Source organism: Triturus cristatus, chromosome 8 (genome assembly GCF_964204655.1).
Source record: "Triturus cristatus chromosome 8, aTriCri1.1, whole genome shotgun sequence".
Lineage (NCBI taxonomy): Eukaryota > Metazoa > Chordata > Amphibia > Caudata > Salamandridae > Triturus > Triturus cristatus.
The window spans coordinates 933,642,354-933,664,467 of NC_140591.1; the positions used below are offsets into that span (position 1 = coordinate 933,642,354).

Sequence of the window (22,114 nt, forward strand, 5' to 3'; positions counted from 1 at the left end):
CAAATGACAGTGTGCTATTTTAAAATAATAGGAGCTGTCCCCAGTTCACAAATACGTGCCTAAACTGGGAGAAGCATAACATTGAAACATGGAATGGAGGTTTAAAACCCAAAGAGGGGAGATACACTTTGAATGAGTTAAGAATCATTCAAGATACGTTTGCAGTCGGGCACACATCTTCACATACTGAAATCATAAAATGTGCACTGTTTTTTTGCAACATTGTTCCTCATATTTGTTTTTGAACAAGAGAAAAAGTCAAAGCCCCTGACATCTGCAACAACATTGAGGTTTCACACCCAACATGGCTGCCACCACTCAATCCCAGTAGGAAAAAAGTAACATATCTCACTCAGCAGAAATCATTTCCATTTTTGCCCATATGTAGAGGCATTTTGTCTTCCATATTTGATTATAAGGTCCTTTAGAGGTCAAGAAGGTAGTAAACAGTGACTAACAAATGTACTTGGTATGCGTGCGAGCCCCTTTTTGCATTTGGTGATCACCTCTCAACCATTCCAGATGAAGTTAAATGGCTAAGCATGAGCACATGGGAGAGGAGCCATTTTCACATACATGTTTTATTTCATTCCTCCACTTAGGCTTTCCGAGCTGAAATTGCACCTATAAAAGAGAATGTAGACCATGTCAATGATCTTGCTCACCAGTTCACAACCTCTGACATCCAGCTTTCTCCATACAATCTGAATTGCCTGGAAGACCTGAACACCAGGTGGAATCTTCTGCAGGTAAATTTGTTTGTGTGAATGCAGTGCTCTTTATTGAAAGCGCAAAGTCTCCCTAGCGATTTCCAACACTAACACAGAAAATGTATCTGGCAATGTACACTAATCTGCTTCTTTCATCATGTTGCTTTAAATGTATCATCATAGAGTGGGATGGGAAGAGGAGTATGACAATGCTTTTTGTTTTCACTCTATTAAATATAACCCCCAAATCAACGGTTTTAAACTCTAGCCAAGTCTAGATAACAAGGCGGTCACTAATGCAAGAGAGAATTCAATCTTCTTTCCATGTCGACAAAGGGTATGTTTTGAAAAATAATTCAATTATCAAACAAAGTATATGCCAATAAATCTACTTTTCACTTTCTCACCAAAAGCAGGCGCAAGTGTTGAGCTTTGATCGGAGTTTTGAGCTTTGATGTTGCAGAGAGTTCTGTGGCCTCGTTACAAGAATTGATGCCCTTCTCCAACCAGCAATTTCTGCTGTTTGCCCTGTAAATTTGTTGTACTAGAGAAAGGAGGTCTGTGACTGTTCCAGTTATCTGTAACCTGCGCCGGCTCTTTCAGTGCACACACATCATTCTGAATGAGGAATAACAAGACTTGCATGGTTCATTTACCATACAAAGGAGAGCATGTGTTCTTGGCCTCGCTAATATTGCCATGCTGGAAAACATTTGGGTTAGGTATGCACCCAAAGGAGGAGGAAAATAAACACCCACCAGAAGGTGATCTATGTTCTGTGCAACTCACTCTGAGTGGATACTTTATGATTGGGCATGGAGGGTGTTGAAAAAAGAGACGGCTTTCAAATGGGGTGCCCCTACAAATTGCTCCCTGTAGAAGGGGGCGTACTTCTCTCTCAGGCAGAAGTGAGTGATCCCTGGTTAACAGCAAGGCACCACACAGAGGGCTGGATCACAGTCTGATTCTGGCTCAGTAGACTTCTCACCCACCAATTAGGAACTACCTTGAGTCCTCCAAGTGAGATGAAGCATGTCATCCACCTTCCTGTGCACCAAGATATGTGCACACGTTGAAAGGGCAGAGAGTTGAACCACCGCTCTTTCAGGGAGCACAAAGATTTCTACTGTGTTGCCAGTGATCAGGCTGGGCAGCAAATTTGCAGTATTTGTTTGCAGAATGGATAAAAGCCACCATAATCGGGGGACTACCATGTAGCTGCTACTGATATGTCCACAGTGCAGATTTTCTCAAAGTGACCTTTGATGAGGCAATATTCAATGTATTTTGACATCAAATAGAGTTGCAACACATTTGCAGGTTTAGATTCAGCTTCTGTTGTTGCAGGAAAGAGCCACACGGCACACAAATTGTAATTTCCAGGTTTTTTGTCCAGATCTAGCATATTGATCTACTGAATGGGTTATATACGAACTACTTAATCCATTCTACAATATTCAACTTTATCTTTGTTTTTTATTGCCTAAGATTGGCTCGGTCAGCCTTCAAGCTCTTGGGAATCCAAAATCAGTTAAATCCTCAATATCATTTGATCTGAGTCCTGTGAAGTTCTAGAAGTTGCATCAAAGTCTGTCGTGCAGCCATCTGCCCTTTCTGGTATTCCTTCCCTGAAACTATGTAATCACAAAGTGAAATTGTCTCAGAGACATGCATAGAAGAGTGAATTCCACTGGCTGTAAATTAGGTCGAAGAATAACATTTTAGATAAGTAATAACAATAATGACATTTTTTCTCTCTTGAATGCCATCCACACTCAGGCCCTCCTACAAGATCTTTCCCTGTGCAGATTTCACCGATAATATCTGTACCGAGAATCTTTGTAAGTCTATACTGAGGTTAACACCGCTGCCAGTGCAAAGCCTCCCAAGATAGTCAAGCTCCTAGAACCGCATAGGTATATACAGCAGTAGGGTGAAGGACATGGGGTAAACAGGGAAGCAAAATTGGGGAAGGTCAGCGTGGAAAAAAAGGTAGTGATAGCAATAATGGGTGAAAGGAAAGAAGTAGAGTGAAGAATGTTAGAGACTTGATATATGTATAATATAGTAGCAATTAACTAATAGTATGTCACTCACTCCTCTAGGTTTGGGTGTGTGCTTGCAACCAGAGGACAGTTCCAGATCAGCAGAGCTTCTAGAAGATTCCGTAATATAAAAGGGAAAAAAACAGGGCAAGGTGACCAGAAAATGTTAAGGCTAATAGCGGGAAAACGAAGGGATATATCAACATTGAACAGAAAGGAAAAGGCCCTGTACAAACTATGTGGCTGGATATGACCCATCAGCATGCACTGTTGCCAGGCACTGTCTCTTTATTGCAGGTACCTAAAGGAGCACAAAAGAGGAAACTTTGACTTTTCCCTTAAATAGAGAAGTCAGCAAGGACCATCTTGATGTGCAGGGAAAACGCATACTGCCCTTTTTCTGTAATGTGTCCTTCCACTAATCAAGATGGCCGATTTATTTGAGGGAGGCTGTAGCAACCTTCGCCGTGTTTGTGTGGTGTGCTCAGTTGCTACTCTGCCTCAGAGCAACTGATATGACAAGACATAGCCACCACCAACCGCCTTTCTTGTCGGTCGCGGCTACAGATTACAGAATACAAAAGAGGCAGAATCTCATGGACCCAGAGGCACTGTGGTAAATCAGGTGGTGACAGGGCATGCCAAAATGGGACTTAACCTCAATGAAGTTTGGATGTGGATAAGATGTCAGAAAGAGAGAATCTCTGTAGTAATCCAGTGCATAAACCCTGATACCACAGGTTATCATTCTTTTGACTTTTGGAACACGGCATGGTGTGGTGCTTTTGCCCCAGACTGAAACTGCACGTTGTGGTGTCAGATTTATGCTGGTGCAAAATTACTGGCCAGAACATCTGACCATCAGGTATTTAAGGTCTCATTTGAGTAACGAGCATGGTAAACATGAATATCTAAAGAAAAACACATTAAATGATATCTAAAGACACACAAAGATATACACTAAGAAACCGAAGAGCTTCATGGAGCAAAGCATTTAGGGCTAGATGTACAAAGCCTTTTTGTGGTTGCAGAATTGGACCGTTTGCGGACGCAAAAGGCATTTCCAAATGTACAAAGCTGTAATTGCGATTTCATAACCTGTTACCGAATTGCAATTTGGGTTTGTGAATCAGTATATGGAAGAGGCGTATTTAGGGCTTCCCTTCCAAATACCGATTCGCATTGGTATGTATAAATGTCACAAAACATTTAAACTTTACCACCAACTCAAAGTTGATGGTAACCCATTCGCAAACGTGAAGGGGTCCCCAAGAGACGTGTTCCCATTTGAGAATGGTTGAAAAAATATTTTTAAGAGCAGGCCGTGGTCCATGGGACTACTGCGTACTCTTAAAAACTGAAACTTAAAAATTTTGCTTTTTTCCTTTTAAATGCATCCCGTTTTACTTACGGAAAATCGGCTGCACTTAAAAAATGACTGGTTTAATTAAAAGCAATCACAGACATGTTGGTTTGCTGTCCCAGGCAAGCCACCATTCCTGTGATGACAGCGAATCGCAGTGGGTCACAAATTGCGACCTACCTCATTAACATTCATGAGGTAGGTCTATTTGCAACCCACTAAGAATTGTAATTTAAGGGCTAGGGGGCCAAATAACCCCTTTGTACATTAGGAATAGGGATCACCAAATAGCGATTTGCAAATAATCGCTATTTGGTAATCGCTATTACTATTGTTTGTACATCTGGCCCTTAGTTGTTACATGATTAGCTTCCCTGTCTTTAAAAATATTTCACTGCCAATTTAACAATGAATGAATCCATCATGGTCAGATTGCCACACTCCAGGCCATGTCCATCCAACTATATAGATGCCAAGTGGTGTTGAATGATTATAGCTGACAGCGCTTACTCTTGCAATTACTGGAAACCCACGGATCATAGAGCAGAAAGTCATTAGGTGCTATAATGTGCGTCTCAGCCGCCCATGCTATGGTATGTGTGATTGAATATTCGTATTCTGGTAGATAAATCACACTAGCAGTACGGTACAAAGGGATACCAGCACTCAGTAGTGTAATCTACTCATAATCCTGCCAATCCATATCATGCACCTTTTAACTTCTTGTTTACATAGATCACATCTACCTGGTCATAAGGAGATGAAGTATATGATGCATGCGTTTGTTCTTTTTGTAAGTGCATGTTTGGAAAAAAACAGAATCGATTGTAATTTCTAAGCATGTCTCATATTTATGGAGGACACCATTTCCAGACAGAGATCAAGCTTGCTAATATGCAGTCTTAGATTCCCAGGGAATAACTAGTCAAATGTTTGTAAATTGAAAAAAATTGTAAATTGATACTTGTATAGCGCACTACTCACCCGCAAGGGTCTCAAGGCGCTTGTACGAATACCGCTGTGGAACCCATCCTGGCTTTCCCTGTGAGGCGTCCACTCCTGGGCACCCCCAAGGTGGAGGCCAGGCATCCTTAGCGTTGTGGGAGCCGTTGTGGAGATTAAGCAAGCTATTGCCCAGAGTTGCAGAGTGGGACTCTATGATTGGAATGGCACCAAGGCGAGAATTATCAGGTCCATGAAATTTTTTAGCCCAAGACCTGCCGATGCAGGGAATTGAACCCTGGTCCCGGGCTAGATCTCTGCATCAGGGTCTGCCGCTCTAATCATTGAGCCACACTTCTCCACTTCTCAAATGTTTCTGATGCTCTGTATTCTCAGAGTTATCCACTTCAGACACTACTATAAATGTTTCACTTGCCACATCCATCCAAAAATGTACTTTTATTGTAAAGGATACCTGTCGGTCTTTGTATGCTCGCTTGTTGCATAGCCTATGATGTTGCTTTTTTTATATAGCGCAAACTCTGGGAGATTAAGTGATATGCCAAGAATCACAGTATGTTGAGGGTCCCTGCCGAGACTCGAACCCGGCTCCCCAGACTTGTGGTTGACCGCTCTAGCCGTTAGGCCACATCCTCTCATGTCTTCTTTTAATTGAATGCCTTCGGTGTCTATAAGGCATTTTGAAGTATGTAAAGTAGTATTCTTTTATATGCTGTAACATGAGTTTGTAAACTGGCCCCAGAACATCTAAAATGGAAATATTTGGTGAATATTCAAATACAATTGGTCCAAGTAAAAAGGACTGTGCACTTTTACTTATAGGGGTTAGACATTTTGAGATAATTTCACAAAAATGACCTCAGAATAAGAACCTGTAAAATAGTACTCCTGTAGAACTACTTACCTTACCAATAAATGCTTTTGTTAATCAGCCCCCCTCCCCCCAAGTCGTTATTGTTTGCCTCCATCAGGACAGATCAACTCTTCAAAAATGTGTGGAAAAGAAAGGCTGTGCAAACTAATGTCCTCCCCTGCTTGAGCGCTTACATCACATTTACATCACATTGAGAAGTACTACATGTGCTCAGTTGCATTTACTCTGTGAAGATCAACCAGGGTTAATGAGTATTCCTGAGCAAGCAAATAGTCCTCTCTTGTGGTAGGTCTTGAGGTATTATGGTGAAGTTGATGACCCTGCCACCTGGAGAGAAGGATTCTAATCCTTGCTTTACTACTTCACTAAAAGTAATTGTGTAACTCCCTGTGCATCAAATGTTAAATATCATTTTTTTAACATATGATTAATTTAAAAACAAAATGTAGAGTGTGTTGTCAACTCTCATAAACCCATGTCATTATCCCATCTCTTCTTTATGTAATCCGATCTCAGCCAGGCAACACATAGATTAATATTCCAACTTTCCACCTACAGTTTTAATACTCTGGCTTTTTCCTTCTGGTGCAATGTGCTACTGTAAAAAAGAATTGGTGTGGCTTCTGGAAGGTTGTACCCTTATTTCAAGAAGGCTAAGTATGTATCACTGTGTGCTTGAAAGTGACATGAACAGTGCTATTACATGGCCTTTGTTTGTCAGAATATTAATTTTATACAATCTGCCACGGGATATTTCAAGAAATCTGGAACCAATTTCATTACTAGATGTTGTATATGCATGAAATATATGGAAATTACAGAAATTGGACATGGATTGTTGCCTTAAAATATAATTGAAATCTTTAAAAATGTGCTAAACCTGACCCACCATTGAAATTTAAAATGAACGGATACTCTTTCTGTACACACAAAAAAAGGGGCGAGTGCTACAACTTCTCAACCGTCCTCCCTAACAATGAACCTAACACACACACACCAAAGGGGACGAGGAGGTAAGACTTAAAAATGTTGTCACCCTCTATGGGAACCGTAATAGTGGCATGCTTCAACATAGGGCGTGCTACAACAACCCCTGCGCAGTCAATGCTTGGGGTGGAGCAAAGTTTTTTGTAGTTACAAACAATCAAAAGGGATCCACTGTGCAGTATCAAGCTTAAACTTGCTGGTACTTTCTATACTGGAGTAGACCTGCAAGCGGCGTAAGATATGGCACACCAGGATTGCATTCAGTCATTCTGGCGTGCCCCTCTTTTGATGTAGTTAGAAGGTCTCTGAAGGTTTTGAAAACGTTCAACTGACTCAGCTCATTTTGTCACCTGAGCCTTTGAAGAGAAGTCCTTACAATTGGGGCCTGATGTCTATTTGCTCTGGGATGACGGAATCTATGAATCTTTAGTGCTGCTCCAATAGGGAGAGGGACTTTGCAATTAGTGCTTATTTAAAGTAGGCACCAGCAGTATGCAAGGGGGCTCGTTAGTCTGAAATATGAATATTATAGAAAGAAATAGCATATTTTTCTCGACTCTTAAATATTATGCAATATGCTTATTGATGGATTGTGTGAATTCAGAATGACAATAGATAATACAGCTGTGTTGCTATAAATACAAATATATTTGATATATAAATACATTCATTTTGGGATTTGAGAGTGCATGGGCATGCGTACTGTTTTTTAACTTCATAAAAATGGTAAGCTATATATGTGCCACTTAATTGCCGCTGGACTACAGACTATCCAAAAAATGGTGATCATGGCAAGTGATTCCTGTGGGACAGATCCATGACTAAAGCTAGTTATTTGAAACTATTGCTTTCTCTTGTAACGTTCATAATTAATATGCAATGATAAATATTTTTGCTGATGAAATAATTTCTTGTGCATCCACCTAAATATAAATTTCCATCATCAGCAACATTGATGCATTGAACGCAGTCATTAAACCACTGAAGGAAGCCATTGCTCAGACCGTATCCAAGTTACTATATTCCACAAACATTTAACCCAGACCATTCAGAAATGCTACAGTTACTTTATTGTCAAACTCCAGGTGCACCCATCTATGCAAGAGCCCTCTGTTCTGGAGTCTCTTTGGGTGGAAGGTGGGAACACAAATATAGCGAATGCCAATGAGTCGCTGAAGTGTTTTCTTCTTGCTCCTTCTGTCCGTTGTCTTTTGTGCATGGGGTGCCACTCGATCTTCCTCCTGGCGCGTAATGCCCATAGGGCTCAAAGGGCTTCAGTCCCCCCTCACATCGTATGTGTCAGCCCGGGCTGAGATAGTTTCCTGGGCACACAGTTTTCTAGCCTGTCGCAGCCACACCGAGTACTTCACAGGTCTTGGCAAAAGGCCATTAATGTGTTACCAAGGCTTTTTTGCCTTTTCACCCTTTCATCTTCACTCTTCCTATTGCTGGAAGAATTACCCCCCCCCCCTGAAAGGTTTTTGTCTCTAGTTGCGCCTCTGCCTCCCACTGTCATGGATGGGCAACCTACACATTTTTCTTCTTCCCATATAGAAAAAAAGGACATTTTCTTCAATGTTACCATAGTAAGAACAAAATAATTTTAACATCATCATGGAGACTTATGCAAATTTCAGTCCTGCGAACTTTAATATTAATATTGGTTTTCTGCTTAGGACTGTCGTGAATCTGGACATACAACTGCAGAACGTTGGTGACCACGAGCCCCGACTGATTTTCATCTGCTCTGAGTCGACATTCACTTGTAGCTCAGAGATTTATCATCCGATGTGCAGTGGGTTGTGCTCCCTGGGAGACCGTTACAAAGACTGACATGAAGCACACTGCTGTAAGGGACATAGCTACATTGCCATTCACAAATAAGGGAGCGAATGGAAATTGCGTCTATAGACAGTTGCAAATGTAGTTGCCTCTCTACCGATAGTTGCCTATCTCAAGAGCTTGGCAGGTGGCAAGACTCCAGTCTCTACGACAAGCATCCTGGCAGGCTTGCCAATTGGGGAGCAGTGATAATCAGAGATTAACATCAATTATGCCAATCATGTATATCTTTACATAAAGCACTAAGCACTTCAAGACACCTGCTTAACCCCTTCCCCGCTCATGACGGAACCACTCCGTCATGAGCCACGGGTGCCGTGTGCTCATGACGGAGTGGTTCTGTCATGCCGCGGCCGTTGGTGGCCGCTCCTCCCACACAGCGCTAATTCCCCGCCTGTGCGGGCGATTAGCGCCGTGGGCGGAGTCATGACGGAACCACTCCGTCATGAGCACAGCTCAACCGTGACTCATGACGGAGTGGCTCCGTCATGAGCACAGCCCCAACGCGCTGCCCCCAAACCCCCCCCAGCGCTGCGGCGGAATTCCTGCCGCAGCCAAGGGGTTAAAGCTCACAATAAAAACAAACAGACGGTTCCTCAGGGGTACAAATGCCAGGCATCTTTATTGGATTTTTTAACAATTAACAGTCCTCCTATAAAGCATTGGTCCATGTACTGGAATCAGGAGGCGTGTGGTCTTTTTCATTCATCTTTATCATAGGGTATTCAGGGTGGGGATTGCCCTCATCCGTCTCTCGTCCTCTGCGACTCTCTTTCTGAGACAGACTCAGGATTTAACTAGAGGTTTCTATGGAATAAGAAATAAGATGCCATTCCTCCTTTTTTCAAGACATTCAAGCTCATACCATCAAACTGTCTGCTGTTGGAGAAATGTTTGAAGATATCCTCTTTGGCCTACCTCTTTAAAATGCCAAAACAATATAGCTAAAACCCTGAATCATAATTTGGTACTTCAATGCCGCATAATTGCCGTGGCCCTGGTTGCAGTGAGCAGTCCTCACAAAAAAACCGTGATTGTTTCTCTAACAGTCACACGGTGTTGCAGATTTTTGTATTCTAGAATAGAATCGACTTTTATTTTGAAAATAACTTTAAGGCCGGGATGAAATCGTGTATGCCTTTTCTTTGAAAATAACGTCATGTTTCTAATGCACAGAAAATCTATTTTTATGGTCCTTTCAGTGCCCATGAAGAGTAGATTGCTTTTATTGTATATATTTCATCCTGCTATTAAAATAGTTTCTTGGTACATTACCTTTAAATGGTTTCCTTAACAGTTTAGTTATCCCTGTATACACCTTTACATGCTTAAAGAATCGCACCTGCTCAGTTAAACATAACATTATGATGCATAATATTCATTTCAGTCACTCACAAAATTCAAGAACCTCTGCTCATCTGGTGTGAATTCCTTTGGAAAATTGCCTTAGGGTGCAGAATAGTAAAAAAAAGAGGTCCCAACATGAGCAATTGATGAGAAGTGTGGGAGCACAGCGTGGCGCCGAGCAGATGCCTGACTCGGTCCAGTGATGCTATGCGTTTGATTATTAACTCTGAACAGCTTTGATTACTTGCTTAAGGTTAATGTAACAAAACAATGCAGCTATTTCTTGAAATGGAACCACTGCAGCAAATTGGCCAAACATTGTATTTGACACTCCCAGACAATATTTTGTATAATATAGTATTGCAACGTGGAACTAATAGTTTTACATTTCCAATAAGATTTGCATCAGACAAGCTGCTGCATACAAAATGCAGAACCCAGGACTGACAACTGTCAAGATTGTTCAAATAAAATAACAAGGGCCCCCTGTCCAATAGTTGTATATGAAATGTTTTTTAATATGTCATTAAATGAATGTTTTTAAATTTAGTAAGTGTTAGTTGAATTTATATAGTGTTGCACTCCAATTTATCTGAGAACTAAAATGCACTAGTAGGGCATATGTATACCAATTGATTACAGATATTTGAATCATATTGCCTAGGGATTTATACCTTACTTTAACTGTCAAGATTGTGACAGAGATTGGAGATCTTTGGAAATAATCGTTTTAGGGTTAAAAAAAAGAATGGCATTTATTACATATATTTTTCTGTTTCTTCTGTCTTTTTAACGCACGTGTTAAAATGTATTTGTGTTTGAAAGACCCCCACCTTACAAATTTGGATCTAAAAAAAAATGATTTGTTAAGTTAGCTAAAGGCCGGGATATTTAAAAGCCAGTGACTGGGCTCAACTGCAACTTGCTGGTCTGACCATTCCTGCATGTCTTACTACAAACACCCCAATTCCTTGCTTCCTCTTGCAATCCATAGAGGATGGGTGAATAGTTGTGTAGGGAGGGTAGAGTTACGGTAAAGATGGTACTTCCAAACTCTCACGTAGGGCCTCGGCCTCTTTTACACACTTGTGTAAAAAGATTCAAAATATTTTTCCAGCTGCATTTACATCCCCTTCAATGGCCAGTTTAGTGCCAGTTGTGCTCATTGGTTGAGGTGGGCCGCTCTGTGTTACCACTGGCAACGCATTAGAGCTCAAAATGCTATAGAATTGGCACCACAATTATCTGCACCTGTAATTACCCATTTTAGTACAAAATGATAAAGCAGGTGCTAAGCATTGATGCCAGTCATGGAAAAACGTGCACGGTGGCTTTTTAGGGTCTAATCCTAAATGAAGCAACAGTCCTTTCAAGTGAGAAGCGTCATGTTACAGACATTTTCCAAATATCAAAGGACAACTCTTGTCAAAAGCAAAAATATACAATTAAAACGTAAACATCATTTTCCATTGTAGTTCAGTAGAACGATGGATCTTGATTGAAAGTGCTCTGGAATCACATTAATTATTTGCCTTTCATTTTCATTTAACTGTGTAGTAGAAAGACAGGCTCTGGGAAAGAAATATAATGAAAACATGCATTTAATTAAAATGCTTGCTTTGAAAACAAATGACATTTATTTCACCACATTTTATGACTACTAAATAGGGAATGAAGCAGTGAGATGGTGGTATACTTATTATTTACCTAAATAAAGCGCTCAAGTCAAGCGGAGTGCTTTATCGATATTTTGAGTAGGTGCTGCTAGAGCGGGCGAGGAAGAACCTTTGCATCAGTGATGTAACGAAAGTTGGGGGGGCCCCTGCTAAGTACATAGAGCACCCCCCCTCCAGGCTTACTCAGAGCTCTCAGGCCAGGGTCTGTGCTGAGGGGACCCGCTGGAGCTCTGCCCCCCCCACCCCCACACTGAGGGGGCTGCGGGCGCCTTCGTTACACCACTGCTCTGAATGACCCCCTTTTCATGTAGTGCACTTGGACTCTGCACCCCTCACAAACGTGGACTTGGTCAGGACTAAAATTCAACTAAGTGTTCTTGATAAAGAGCCAGGCTAAACACATAGCCAGAAGTGGGCTTGCCAACCACCTTTCCCTGGACAATCAGTGATGGTTTGTGAAAGATGGAGTGCCATTCTGGACTGACTCCATACATGCTGTTAAATGGGAGAGAAGATAATGACAGTAAAATTATGGTTTACACTCAATGGGAATGTTCCACTGGTCTGGTTATGGTGCTTCACAAACCAGAGCGTGGTGATGCCTGAACTGGCTGCTATGCTTTACTTATTGAGAGAATGTGGAACCAGCCCTACTGATTTGGTTCCTTATATCTTGACCCCCATGGCTCAAGTGTAAGGCACCATATCCTTACCAGTAATCAGAATGTGTGTTATATCTAAGGTTTTGTACCACTCAACCTCCCTGTTTCTCTGTCTTTGCTGCTCAGCCAGTGTGAATGGTATGGGTAGAATGTGGGTGTGGATGGTGATGTCATTGGAATGTGTGGATTGCTGTGAGGCAGAGTGACCAGTTGGATCATGGGCTGAGCATCAGGGAGGCTGCTCTTGGTGGGGCCTTATTTACATCTTTACTGGAAAACCTACTTAACATCTAAGAACAATAAACGTATTCATCTGTAACGTAACCATGTCTACTGGAACTCCTTACTACGACACAACAATTGTCCTATTGGAAAAAAGCAGCACCTCGGTCAGGTAGCTTTGTCACGTAAATAATAGGGCAATAGTGCCTAGCTATATTGCTTGAATATTGCAGCGTGGTGAAATCCGACCAGTGTGGCCATTGTGCTTTATATATTGTGGTTTTGTGTAAATGGTTTATCCTGCATCAGTTGTTTCACCAATTTTATAGACACACATATGATTTGCTGTCAAAGGGAAATCTCACTCGCGGATGATGTTGTCGAATATTAGTTCCACCTCAAAACTACCAGGAAAATCTCTTTGAAGCAATATATTTGGGAAACTGTATTGTAAAAATAATATTTGATCTTGTTTTTTTCCAATATCTGTATTAGTTAAAACCTCTCCAAGACCGCATGCAGAGAGTTTGACTTTCTTCAAATGCTTGCTTGCACAATGCAGTTTGCAGAACAAATAAAAACCTTTGCACAGATGTACTAGGTTCCACTCCAGCCCTTTGTGTAGGGTGTTCATCCTCGTTCTACATCACTGAACTCGTCACTTGCTATTCGCGGGGTATGGGGTCCTCCACAGGGCCAGAAACACTCTATGTGTAGTGGCTAACACTGCCACTCAGATATGCTATTCAGAGCACCCTGTGGTAACCCAACACAGTGCAAGTAATTGTGTCAGACATAGGAGTTAATCCATGTGCCTGCTGCAGTTATCTGTTCCTTCAGGGGTTTCCCACGGGCATTAGGCAACAAAGCTAGTTCCTAATGTTTGTGACTATAGGTATATGTAAAAAAGGGACAGAAGATTTTTTCATACTGTCACACTGAAATGACAAGGTTTTTGTGGGGCCCCAGCAGCACTCATAATTTACCAGCCTCATGTGGAACATATTAGACAGATTTCTAAAAAAGCGAACAACACAGAGCAGAGATTTCTTACAAATGGGCATCAACGTGCTTGGATCTGCACTTACGATTAAATATTAACACTCACAAATTACCGACAAATTAGAAAGCATGTTACAAATATCCAAAAAGGTACAGATTGACTACCTACATTGATATCAACATGTTCAAAGTTGCACTTACTCATGGCATCACCACACCTCTTGATGTAACTGAACATGTGTAGACAGGAAACACCTACCCAACAAAATCTAGATCAGACGGTAGATGTATACCATGGCCAAGCACCGCAACTTAACCCCTTCAATGAATTAATGCACATAAAAACTCACCAGGCAGGTAGAACGGCAATTGAAGGAGTACTATAGGTAATGGTGTAGATTGCAGCAAATACAGTACCCCACATATTGCATTCCTCAACAGTAGGAACCATACCAAGTGGAAAACATATAGTGAGAATTCTAAATATATCTTGGATTCCTTTATGGGGATATGAGTAGTCTAATTCTTACCAAGGGGAGGGCATTGCATAGCTCACATTTAGTCTATATATGTTTTGACGGAACAGTTAGCTGTAACTTTCGTGCATCATAAAAAAGGGAGAATACTTATCTCCCTTCTTCGGGTACAAGAAAAATTCCACCCTAATCGGAGGAACAACTGGCATCTCATGGATAGCGGTGCGGGTAGCCTTGTAGTCACACATACTTCAAAGGTTCTAACCCTTGGGTCACCTATTTGGCCTCTGCTGTGAGGGTTAAATAACAAAAGGATTTGTGTCCTTTCCGCAATCTGCGGTGTTCGCCACGTAAGGATTTTTTTTACCTCTAGAGCGTAGTTCTGGATGGATACCTATAGGATGGTGGATTTCTAATCGGGAGGAGGTATCCATTCCCTTACCTCTCTTACCCCTTGATTGTCAGTGGACTACCTTCCATTGACATTGTTTGGTTACGGCAGATGGGTACTCCCGACATGCTCTCTTTAGCATAGGGAAAATAGTGATAGGAGTAACCTTAGTTACATTATGAACAATTAACATGATTCAATTGTTTGTGTTTTTCACCATTCTAATAACGCTTATACCAATGATGTGTCTCACTTTTTTGATTGTCACAGTGGATGATTTATTTACAAAGATTAGAGCTTTTCAATAAACATTTGTAAATGCATTATCATATCTTTTCTTTGTTACACCTTGGGCATGCAGAAGAGACAAATGAAAAGATTAGAACTGTTTCCAACAATACTTGGGAATTTAAAGTCATGTTCAAGGTTACCAGCAACATCTATAACTCTGTGTGGTTAGAAGTTTAGATTTGGTACTGTGAGCTTGACAAACAAGCCAACATTTACTTATTATATAAGAAGGCTCAGTCTCTATATTATGAAGTTTTGTTATTTTAAATACACAGTCCTACTACATAAGTAGAAACCATATAACAGGAGAGCTGTCATTCAGAGATAAGAATTAAATAGGGAATTTTATTCAGAGAAGCCCTCATAGCTGATGTGGGGCGCCTTGTGAGCATGAACATTTTTGTGTAACTGGTCGGAAAATGAGAATTTTGAAGAGCCTTCCAGTTTAATTTCTGATAACCAAGGTTGGATATGGAGTTTGTGGGTTCTGCCATCTAAGACAATACATTTGTGGAGTTTATTTTCAGGTCAATGCTTTACAGCAGAATCCTGAGGCAGTGCCAGAGGCATGACATTTTAGATATTGGAGACAAACTGATATAGTGCTGGAAGTTGTCAGTGTATTGCTGGATGGTAATGTCAAGGCCTGAAAGTAGTACAAATAAAGGCTCTATGTACAGCTTAAATAGAATGGGCTTGAAAACCCCAGTGACTGACATAGATTTGGAGGATAAATTGACAATTGGATGAGTTGTTGTCAGCAAGCCAAGAAAGAAGGGCACTATTCAAAGACAGTGTAAGTCAGGGGTTCACAATGTAGGTCCATGAGGGAGAGATGCATGGCAGATTTTCAGACTAACTCCAACCTACGTAAACCATTTCCACTTAAATCCATTGTATATAAATATATCTTACACAGTTATCCTGAATATTTGATTCAGTTATGGCAAACGTTGTGCATTTTGAATACGCCTGGCCAAAGCAATGCCCATGTGGGCAATGAAGGTATTTAGAGAGATTCACTGATTAACAGCGGAATGCTGTAGTCCGCTCCAGTAGCTCAATATGGCAAAATCTGCTCTGTAAAGTACAGTGCACCTTAGAAAAGTTCTGATAGCACCTGTCAAGCTAGATTGGTGAATGTAAAGGGTTATGACAATTAGTGTGGGACTACAGTTGATGTGCCAAAACTTTCTCCAGTGTGCTTTCTTTGAATGTGTACAAGGGTGTTAGAGTGATAATTAGAGAGTCCTTCAGTGTTTAAGTGGGGTTTCTTAGGAGGAAGCAGGTGTGACCAGTTTTCTGAAAGGTGTGAATTCGCCAGAAAAGAGGGGGTGATATGAAGTACTCAGAAATTCTTTAAATTAGTACATGTGATGCAGACATCGCAGCTTGAAAATGGGGAGCAGTGGTTGCTCCTCTCTGATTGTCACATTCACTACCTGCAGCCCATGCTCTTATTTTCATTGTACTTTAGCTTACCTTTAAAAGGAAGGTGTCAGTTTAAAGTAAGGCCGACTCCTTAAAAACATCTGCTGTCTTTACAGAAAAATTAGTTTTCAAAAAGATGTAAAAAATTAATATCTGCGGCTGTATTTCATAAGCACCCCAGAAGTGCAACTGGCATTTGCACCCTATTTTTGCTCCTCGTGGGCAATTTGGTATTATAGAAGAGGCTGCAGAACTTTGAGGTGCCCCTTCTGTAGTTTGCTCTGGGATACATTTTTTTTCCGGGTGACAGTCTATCATTTGCATGAGAGTATTTCCCTGCACCCACACCATATTACAGATTCCATTGCAGGGGAATATAGGCCACCAATAGGTGCACTGGTTGTGCACCACATGTAAAGTGGTGCACAGCCACCCCCTAAAGTCACCACTTGGGAGAAGACACAAGGTGTCCCAGTGCCTCCTCGTGTATCACCACTGGTCATTCTAGTCACATATTATACCTAACTGTGGAGCAATAGCTGCCCCCTATTGAAAATATGGCCTGGTCTGCTGAATGTGAAAGATCAAGACAGGCTCTGTATTTCAATGATGCATTCTCATAGAGCAGAAACAAACTATGGGAGTTCAAGATGGCGCTGGGAAGAACATGTTTTACTTAACAATAGGGTGCAGTATCCCAGTCTGCAGCTGGCACATCTAATTTTAGGGTGCATTGCAGAGTGGTACAGTGCGCCCTTAAGCCTCTCTACTAAATATATATATGCTCTCAAATTCTAAATAACCATTTAATATTTTTGGTATGTGTAGAAATCTCTAAAACCACAGATCGTAATGAAGAAACTGTATATGCTTCGATGTATCACAAACCTAGCCAGGGTACAGTGATTGGAGACTTTATAAATCAAACACAGTTTTTAGAATTTGATAAATGTAGGTCTCCGCAACCTGCGAAGCATTGCTAGTGATGGAGAGTTGGGGACCCACCTTGTCTGTACCAAGTAGCTAGTGGACAGCTGTGTGTGGTGTATGGCAATAAGATTATTATAGAGAACAACCAGAAGGATGCTATTATGATCTCTGCACTGTGCTGCAATTGCATACGCCATAGTACGGAAACCTTAATTGTTCCTCCAGAATGCATATTAGTACCAATTGTCAAGTCAATATCGCCCTATAAGCAGGTGTGGCCCATCTGTACTTGTACCATGATGTAGAATCATCATATATGGTTAATTCCAACGACTTGTGTTCATAAATCATTGTAATTCTTGTCTGAAAGAAAATATTGAAAAAAAGATTTTTATGACAAATGTACTCGTGGCTTTAATTTAATTGCCTCTTGATTGACTATTTTATCAATTGGATAATTGCTTCTCCAACCATAACTGTTTTAAAAAGGAGCATTGTTTCCTAAACATAACTGTTTTAGAGTGGTTCATTAGTTTTCCAACCATAAATGTTTTAGAGTGGTTCATCAATTCTCCAACCATAACTGTTGTACAATGGAAGATTGCTGCTCCACCCTAAATTGTTTTAGAATGGAGGGTCACTTTTCCAATCATAACTGCATAAGAAGGAAGCATTGCTTCTCCCCCTAAACATTGTACGCAAAAGTGTAAATGGAGAAGATGAAAAAGAAGTCAAGGTTCCTGCTTGTCAAGTACTGGGTACTTGACAAAAGTGGGCAAAAAGTATGAGCGTGTAAGAAAAATTGACATTTGGGTGCGAGACTGGTGAAAAAATTTAATTATTTTATTTATTTCGCCATTGCTAGAGAACATTTTGTAAACCAGATTAGTTTATAAAAAGGCATTAGAGAGAAATTGATTGTGGTCTTACCTAGTTTGATCAGGGCATTGGCAAGATATAGCATAGCTTTCCTTTTTATTATCATTCAATCTTACATGGCAAAACCTTGAGGTGCAAAACGCGCCATACTGTTGTCTACCTACTTATCAGAGATTAAAGATAGCTAAAAAAAATTAATTAACGGTTTTCTTAAGCATATGAAGGTAAGGGGGTCGGAACAAGAGCTCAGAGACATAAAGGCCCCCATAGTGAAAAGTGTAGTCAGGCTAATTGACAGGTTCCTACCCCAGACAGCAACGTGGAATGCTACTGATGTGGAAGTGTGCTAGTAAGAAAATTAGAGAGTTACCCAGGTAAGACCTAAAGGGACCGGGTCAAATCACATTAAAGAAAAACAAAATTCCCTTCTGTGTTGTGATATTTTTCTAATGCAGAAGTTTGTATTAGTGTACACTGAACCTACAGTTATAGAATTAATTATTATTGATTATCACACAACGTTATTCTTTTTTGCCAACTCTTTATTATCTTGATCACTTGATAAATCAGAGCACAGCTTTAAAACCATTTAATTAAAAATACTGTTGAAAAACATTCAATAAAAGGTCATTTATCCACATAGATCTGTTGTCGCAAAAACTCAAAGCTCATATTATAGCAAAAACTAACTTAATATTATCTGTTTGACATCCAGATTTTCCTGTTTTAACAAATTCCTGCCGATATCCATTCTAAATTGAAGATATTTGACATACTATATCGTTATAAAAAAACATCAAATTCTTCACTCAACTTCAATAGACACTTCTTTATAGAATGTGCAGCTACTTTAAAATGTATATTCCATATACTCTTTTTAAAACAAAACGTTATTGTTGTCCAAATGTCGGTGTATCCAATAATTCTTTAACACCTTCCTCAGGACTCAGATTAAAAACATGAACTTTTTTTCGCAAAACCAGATCAAGTATCTACAAAAATAAATAAATACAATTAGATTCAAAGAATACGTGTGTGAAACTAATATAATAATTATTTTGGTTCAGTACCTCCTCACTATATTACACATATAATCTGCTCCTCGAGCAGGTTCCATATAGAAGTACCCCATAATTAGAAGGTTACCACATCTGTTTTTGAAACAAAATTTACCATAATTTCTTATTGAAGCAATGGTTTGCAAGATCTCTCACCCTCAGTATTCTTTAAAGGGGATCTCTTCAGGACTGATGGATTTTAATCAATACTCCATCTTCTCTCCTCAATTTATCTTTAATTAGTGAGGATTACCGACCTAAGAACAATATTGGTATTATTATTTGTACTTGGTATCTTCTATAAACCAAAACTTATTGGTGCATTAAAACCTATACTTACACAAAAAAGCATATTCAAGATTGCACGTACTCGGATGTATCGACCAATTCTGTAGTATCCCTTATACCTGGGTGTAAAGTTATTGTGCACCATTAATCAAAATGGTCCTTTTTCGTGGAAGCTTTTTAATTTGATATATTATTATTGTAGAACACTTAACACTTCTCAGCTTTATTATCCCTGTAACCCTGCATGAATTTTCAGGTTTTTTTTCTGGGGGATCGTAACGATGTTTATCAGAAAGTTAATTTAAATAATACGTCCACCTTTCATCAATTGGGTCAGTCTCGTATTTCTAATAGATGACAAAAGAAATAAGAAATACTTGATGTTACCCTATGTCTTATCTTTCTACAGTCATAGAATCTCACTAATATTACTTTAAAATAAAAGCCCGGAACGTTAATGCCACCTGCTATTCCCTCCTAGTGGTTTATGCTGTGCTTCTTTCTCACAAGCGCTTATGCAGTCATACCGCGGATAGGTATATATCGGGTATTTTAACCAGATTACGTATAGTTTTAAGAACTTGGCCCATAGTTTAAAGGCCTGCTTCTTTCTCACAGACGCTTATGGGGTCATACCACGGACAGATGTCAACCGGGCATGTTTTCCCAATTATTTATAGTTTTAAATACTTGGCCCGTAATTTGAAGGCCCCAAAGTCAGTTTACACTGTTAATTAGCACACGCGTTTTAAAACACATTCATTTCTATTAATGCCATGTAAGTTCCATTAGGCGAATATATAGTTTCATTAAAATTGTAGTTAGTCTAAATTCTACTAGGTTAAACCGACACAGTAAAACTACGATGATACCATTGTTACAAACCGTGAGCGATATAGCCCCTCGTTAAGGTATCTGCTGACATAAATCATGGTGTGTACTATGATGCATGCAAACTGATGTCTCGAACTCTTTAGGTTTCTAATAAAAACAAGTTTACGGATCGTATATTTCGAGCGCCTTAGTCTGACAACGCTTTTAACCGCGATACCTTTGCGGTTTTCCATATTAGTTGACTGACTATTTTTAAATGACATTTAACGTCTGGTCAGTAGCTCACCTGAAATGTTAGAGCAGCGTTCCGTCTTGCCGGGGGTTCTAGTATAGTTGAAATTGCACCACTCACAGACTATCATCTATTTATACGTCACTGCAATGTACCGCCATGTAATTACGTTGGCGGCGGGCGCCATTTTAGTAGTTTCGCTTCACTAAAGTAATGTACACAGACATTGTGCTAAGTACATTTCATAATTTTTTTAGATGAAAACAACTACCGTATATTTTATATTCCTATTATTAGTGATACATGTTTTAAATTACCTAGACTTGATGTAGCTTTGGGGCACCCTGATTCGAACCTTCTTTATTATTGGCATAGTGCCCACAAAATCCAGTGCGCGACATAATCTAAACGCGCGTCAACTTTTTAAACCTTCATCATGCAGTGAACATTGTTTGTTCCTATCATAATACTTAATGAGTGATATTAAATAAACCCTACTTATACCCTAGTATACTTTTAATCATATTTTAAGTCGGAAACAACTACCGTGCATATTTCATATTCCTATTGATAGTGGTACAAGTTTGCAATTTACTTAGACTTAATCTGGCTTCTAAGACAACCTGGTACGAACCTTCTTTAATATTAACATAGTACCATCAAGTTCCAATGCGTGGCATAATCTAAAAGCGCGCCATCTTTTTTAACCCTTTATCATGCAGTGAACATTGTTAATTTCCGTATTTATACTTAAAGGGTGATATTAGATAAACCCTACTAATGCCCTGCTATACTTCCAATTTGAGAACTGAGGCTATACATAAAAGCAAGCCATATTAGGGTCAGAAAGGTATAGGGCCCTCTAGCGGGTGCTATATATATCTCTGATGTTATAGCTACCAATGTACTAATAATATAGCTAACAATGTACTCAAATCTTAAAGGATACATAGATTATTCAAGTTGTATTAAATTACTATATGGAGATCCTCCAATTCTATTGTGAATCACCATAGATAGTATATTAATATTCTAGTTGTTTGATTTCGGAACATTATTTTTGGCAAATAGGGTCCATCCTACGAGTTGTTAATTTGTTTCAGGTAATCTATGTTAATCATCTGATTAATCTTTCCCACTCCTCCCTGTTGTTCAGGCCTTGGTGGTAAGTCTTACATTTAGACATATAAAACTGTTCTGTTTGTTTCCTTCTTTTTCCAATGTCACCACCGCAAGCAAATACTTTAACTTTTTCCAACATAAACCATTTCATTTCCCCTCATTATGGTTATTTCTATCCAATGGTCTACAAGTGGAGCATTTTTCTTCCTATTTTTCAAGGCCGATCTGTGTTCTGTTAGTCTCATTCTCATTTTACGACTTGTTTCACCTACATACACTTTCTGACAGGGACAGATAATTAGGTATATAACGTTTTTTGTCCTACAATTGACCATGTCGTTCATCCATTGTGTGATACCATTAAGTACCACCTTCTGTTCTTTCACTATTGATTTGCAGTGTATACATGTACTGCATGGAAAATTGCCCTTTAGTTTTGAACCATCTGTTATGCTCCTTTGATATATAATGTTGGGCTCTCTATATGTC

The 22,114-nt window shown here is 39.8% G+C and overlaps 1 protein-coding gene across 14 annotated transcripts in view; it reads left to right on the forward strand.

Moving 5' to 3' along the window:
- DMD (dystrophin) overlaps positions 1-22,114 on the forward strand; it is a 7,596,173-nt gene that overhangs the window by 6,382,415 nt on the left and 1,191,644 nt on the right. For all 14 annotated transcript variants that reach the window (XM_085622447.1, XM_085622454.1, XM_085622449.1 and 11 more), the window contains one exon: positions 603-749. In XM_085622447.1, coding sequence (XP_085478573.1) covers positions 603-749 — 147 coding nt within the window. The remainder of the gene's footprint in view (positions 1-602; positions 750-22,114) is intronic.